The sequence below is a fragment of the Sapajus apella genome, unplaced genomic scaffold, assembly GCF_009761245.1.
Source record: "Sapajus apella isolate SASKATOON/1434 unplaced genomic scaffold, GSC_monkey_1.0 scaffold238, whole genome shotgun sequence".
In the NCBI taxonomy this organism is placed as follows: Eukaryota; Metazoa; Chordata; class Mammalia; order Primates; family Cebidae; genus Sapajus; species Sapajus apella.
The window spans coordinates 267,126-273,125 of NW_022437178.1; the positions used below are offsets into that span (position 1 = coordinate 267,126).

The 6,000-nt window shown below is 36.7% G+C and overlaps 1 protein-coding gene across 1 annotated transcript in view; it reads right to left on the minus strand.

Moving 5' to 3' along the window:
* Positions 1 to 6,000, minus strand: part of FLG2 (filaggrin family member 2) — a 46,721-nt gene that overhangs the window by 36,753 nt on the left and 3,968 nt on the right. The window contains exons 4-5 of the mRNA XM_032271569.1: positions 5,690 to 5,817; positions 5,110 to 5,564 (exon numbers count right to left, since the gene is read on the minus strand). Coding sequence (XP_032127460.1) covers positions 5,110 to 5,564; positions 5,690 to 5,817 — 583 coding nt within the window. The remainder of the gene's footprint in view (positions 1 to 5,109; positions 5,565 to 5,689; positions 5,818 to 6,000) is intronic.

Sequence of the window (6,000 nt, forward strand, 5' to 3'; positions counted from 1 at the left end):
GTCGGAAATACATTTAAGTCATTTGAAACCAGAGGGTGATCCTCCATTTCTTGCTTTTCCTAATTACTGCATTTTATTTGTAGGAAGTAAGAGGACATAAGATTTTTATTAATGTACATTGTGGGAAAATGCAAAAAATAATATGAGATAATATATCTAAAAAATCTTTAGATTTTTAGAGGAAAATGAATACATTTTCCTTGCAAATTTCATACTTCTTTGTGCTAGATGGCTTTATAATGCAAAAAAATATACTTGTGAACTTCTACTGGTAGTTCTATGCATTTTTAAGGAGGGCTTCAATCACTTTCACTTACCATGTTTTTCAAAGATTCAGTAAGATGTTGCTTAAAACCAGTTTCAAAGTCTGAGTTAGTGGCCTTTTAATTGTGTCAAATAGTTCATTATTAGAGAGGAAGCTTCCTTCTGTTTGCTGGCTTGGTTAATTTCCAACCAAATCCATAATTGCCTTAATCTTTACTTTTAAAACTTTTCTACTTTTTCTTGCTCATTTCCCCACAGCTTACATACTCACCTTTGATTGTGTTAGAGTGCTTCACAAAGGTTTCACTCAGCATGTTCTATCAGAAAGTCTTCTCTGGTTATCAAGAACTCTTGGAACACAGGGACCATGTATTAAACTCTAACAGAACAGCCAGTGCACGCAGTGTGTCTGGTACAAGCTGACCTTCAGTTCCCCTCATCCAAAGGTCATCTTTATGTAGAAAGTTTGCAAGAAGAGGGATTTTATCTTTCATTTCTCCCATTTGGCTATCTAGCATTCCTTTTCAGTGCCATGTACTCCCCCTGACACTGTCAGCCATGGTTTGACATCACTGGGTATTTCTTGGCACAGAAACGCATTATCTACAGGATGCTAGCACACAGATGGTGCCAGAGGGGAAACCTCCACTGTATGTACCTAGGACTCATCTCTCTTTCTTGTGAATAGCATCAAAGAAATTCAACTGTCCACAGAGGTTTTATATGGGGGCACCCCAGTTTTTAGCTTTTATCTTTGTAGACCATACCTGATGTCTCATTTTTATCTTTCCTTTTATTTTGGAAGGGAAATAACTTTCTGAGTCATTTAGTACTTCTGGTGTAATTTATCAGTTATTTAGTACTTCTGGTGTATTAAAATTTTTTAATCAAATGGGGCAATTGTTATTAATAATTAATTTTTATTAATTATTAACTATTAATCAACAATTAAATATTAATTAATAATTAATTTATAAATTACTATATTATACATTAATAATTAATTTATAACAATTGCCCCCGTTTGATTAAAACATATTATTGAGAGTTTCAGCAAACTGGAATATATTATATTTAAATTTCAAATGGTTGTGGTCAAGGGATTATGGGATTCATGTATATAACCTATATATTTATATATACACACATACACATTTACACACACATATAATAAAGGCACATTAATGTTGATTCTGGGACCAGTGAAACTTTAGACATTTTAAAATGTATATTTAGAGAATAAAGCCTTTCTTTCCTGTAAAGGGTTTGGACTGTGATTAGACTGAGGGAAAGATCAGATGTTGAGTTTTGCCTTCCTTGGACTCATTATTATTAGTATCTGAGTGTTTCACTGCCATCTAGCTGTGGAATATGGAAATATAGATATGTGGAATGAGTGGAGAGGCCCTGACACAATAGAAAGATTTGGCTTGTGATTCAGAAACCTGTACCTGGGTCATAGCAGCACTTCTAATTAGCTGCATGGTATAGGCAAGTTAATCTCTTCTATTGCTATGGATTTCTCTTTCTATTATAGGTAAAGTAAGTCTTTACCTATAATAGACTTTCTTATTATAAGATGGTAGTAGAGGGGAAATCTCTAACTGACACAATAGAAAGATTTGGCTTGTGATTCAGAAAGCTGTACCTTGGTCATAGCAGCACTTCTAACTAGCTGTACAGTATAGGCAAGTTAATCTCTCCATTGCTATGGATTTCTCTTATTATAAGATGGTAGTAGAGGGGAAAGCTCTAACTGTAGGTACCTATGACTATTCTCTCTTTCCAGCTGAATAGCGTCTAAGAAATTCAACTGTCCATAGAGGTTTTAAATGGGAGCACTCCAGTTTTTAACCTTTCTCTGTAGACCATATCTGATGTCTTATTTTTATCTTTCCTTTTATTTTTGAAGAGAGATGTGTAACTTTCTGAGTTATTTAGTACTTCTGGTATAATTTGTAAGTTATATGGTAAACTAAGTCTTTACCTATAAAAGACCTACTTATTATAGGAAAAGACTTACTTTACCTGTAATAGAAAGAAATTAAATATCAAATTTACATTTCTAATTGTTCTTTGATACTTAGTGTTTATTCAGTGAATAAATGGTGATTGATAGATTGGTATGAATTGGTTACTATTTAGAGTTAATTACACACAGTAATTTTGCTGAATAACATTAATAGTATAAGAGCAGTTTTTTCACTAGTAAACTAACAGTTGATTATATAGCATGATTTAAAGTTCATAAAGTACAAGCGCTTCTTAATATTTAAAAACTAGGTTAGATAAATATATTCTGAGCCTAATCAGAAGAATGAGCCAGTTTTTTTTGTTTGTTTGTTTGCTTGTTTGCTTTTTTCATATAACTTTTGCTTCCAGTAGGGACTTGTGATCTTGAACACCCACTGATGAATTTCACTTTAGTTTGAATTCCAAAAGTGAAGGTGGAGGAAAAATAGCTTGATTTTTACATGAAAAGAGGTTGTGGAGCACCAAATTTAATGGAGACAATTATCACTCTTTTAATTAAATATGGTGTGCTTGGCTTTTTAATTTTAACTTGCAAAGTAAGGAGGTAATCTTTAAAGTTCTTACTAGTTCTGATATTCTGGACATTTTCTTTGGGTTTTATAGTAATAACTTTCTACTGAGGATAGCCCATTTTGTATATTGTTTTTCTACTCATCATTACTTCTCTCACTATTCATAATAAATTCATGTATTTTCTCCTATGCAGAAATAATATATTTTTAATTGTTTTTCTTCTACTGGAAACTTCAGGGCCCTTTTAACCTCTATTGATATGGATTCTTCCATTAATATATTTGACAGAGAAAATCTTATTTCCAGAGTTTGGGTTGTCTTAGGAATTAGCTACTTAGGATTATGTTTGATAATAATTGCTATGATAATCATGATTAACCAGAACATCTAAGGTCAACTCATCAGTATAAAGCCTTTCTGTAAATGCTTTGGACAGTGATTACATTGAGGAAAAGATCAGTTGTAGTTTGAGTTTTGTCTTCTTTGGAGTCTTTATTATTAGTACCTGAGTGCTTCACTGCCACCTAGCTGTGCAGAGGTAGAAGAAAACTGCATCTGATTGCATGGCAGTAAACTATGTTTGTGTTTGTGGAGATGAGAAGAGAAACTATAACTTGATGAAAAGTTTATTGTCAATTTTATTCAGTACAATTTTCTGGATTTTTTATCCAGAAGGCCATGACAATAAATTTAAATATAGTTGTACAGAGTTCCAGTAGTGACACAATAAAATGCAAATACTCTGAATACTCACATGGGAAAATACTATAACATTCTTTGTTCAAGATGGAATATGTTACAATGTTTCTAGAGACATTTTGGCTCCTAAACCATTTCATTTAGCTCCCTGGATAGGTTTGCCAATAATCAATTAAAACAAAATCTGGAAAATCCAAATTTTGAGATGCATAAATTTTTTAAAAACTTAATTTTATTCCCAGCCACCCAAATCACTTCATTATATAGTTCTCAATATTGCCTCAAATGCTTATTTTCTCTTCAATTCACTATTTTCTTTTTTTTTTATTTTCAAGATGGGTCTTGCTCTGTCACCCAGGCTGGAGTACAGTATGTGATCTCTGCTCACTGCAATCTCCGCCTCCCAGGTTCAAGCAATTCTCCTGCCTCAGCCTTCCGAGTAGCTAGGATTACAGGCACCCACCACCACGCCAGGCTGATTTTTGTATTGTTTAGTAGAGACAGGGTTTTACCATCTTGGCCAGGCTGGTCTTGAACTCCTGATCCACCCTCCTCAGCCTCCCAAAGTGCTGGGATTACAAGCATGAGCCACCACACCTGGCCTCATTCACTATTTTCTAACCAAGGAGTTCAATGAACGTGGAGCCTTACAAAAACACCTGGCACCAAATGAAAGTAATATAGTACAGAACTATAGTTAAAATGAAAGAACAGATATATACCCTTGCTGCCAAAAAGAAGAGATAATATTAAAGACCTTATTTCGTGTATGTGTCTAATTTCTTCTCTGGGCTAGTTCTTATCTTGGGCTAGTTTGTGTTGGCTTCTTTTTTTTTTTTTTTTTTTTTGAGACGGAGTTTCGTTCTTGTTACCCAGGCTGGAGTGCAATGGTGTGATATCGGCTCACCGCAACCTCCGTCTCCTGGGTTCAGGCAATTCTCCTGCCTCAGCCTCCTGAGTAGCTGGGATTACAGGCACGCGCCACCATGCCCAGCTAATTTTTTGTATTTTTAGTAGAGACGGAGTTTCACCATGTTGACCAGGATGGTCTCGATCTCTTGACCTCGTGATCCACACGCCTCGGCCTCCCAAAGTGCTGGGATTACAGGCTTGAGCCACCGCGCCCGGCCTGTGTTGGCTTCTTATTCTAAGTAATAACTCCTTTGTTCTTGGACATATTCACAGAGTGGGGTGTTGCTACCAAGCAGAAGGAACCTGAGTCTGTTCTTTCCTTTCCATGGTAACCACTGGCATCAGAGCCTCTTGTCTGTTTATTGCCCACATCCTGACTGTATATTCTGATACCTCTTGATAGACTTGATTCTGACTCTTGCCTTTGTCTCCCCCACCGCATGTGGTTGTACTGCTTGATGAATATCTATAAATTTACTCTTCAATTCCTGCAGGGTCTTGGCAATCAAGAAAGTGACTGAAAATGTATCTTTGACGTTAGCTATCATTTGACTGCTCATAACTGTCACTTAATTGGCCACTGGCTGTATACTTGTCTTTCATTGGCACTGAATCCAGTTTGACCCTCGGCATCTCTTGATTGTCCATGACTTGATCCCTGTCTGGCAAAACTGTGCTGGATCTTACCTGCCCATGAAAAGTTGTATCTCCCATTTGCTGGCTAGATCCATGTATAGCTATTGTACTGAAATCTAACTTTTCATGCCTAGATCCTAATTGCTCATGAGTGTCTTTCTCCCAATCTTCTGAATGCCTTTTACTATCATTATGGGATTCCTGTTTTCGGTTTGAACTGGATTCTGAATGGCTATGAATTAATATGCATTGTCCGTGGCCAAATACAGGGTGGTCGCTTGATTGGCTATATGTACATCCATTCCTTCTGCCTGTGTTATATCCAGGACAAACATAGGTGTGGTTTGACTGTTTATGAGTTACTACTGAACATCCATGACTAGATTCCTGACTTCTAATTATAATAGGTCCAGACTGATACTGAGAATCAATTGATTTTTCATGACTTATCATTGACTGTTCATGAATTAAACCTTGTTTTCCTGTTCTTTTAGTTGCTTTGGATCCTATCAGGTCAGAACTAGAAAATAATTGTCAATGTCTAGACAGTTGCTTCTTTGCCGTACTATCAATGGACCATGCAGGCGGAGAAGTCTGGCTGCTATGTCTGCTGTCCCCAGAAGGCCCATACCCAGTGTGCCCATAGTAATATTCTGCAGATCCATAGCTGCCATGTTTCCAAGCTGGACTTGATCCATGCCTTTGTCTTTCACTACTATGTGACTGAAAATGACTTGTTCTGGTAGATCTGGAATCTGTCTGTGTGGATTGTCCATCACCAGAATAACCATGTCTAGTGCTATCTCCTGTCTGTCCATGAGTAGTTCCGTGTCTCCTGTGAACTGTGGATGCTGACTCTCCATGTTGAGATCCAGCTTGGCCGTGTGTGTGACCTGAATGTGTGTGTGAGGCCCCTGAGTGCACCTCAGTGTCACTGGACTC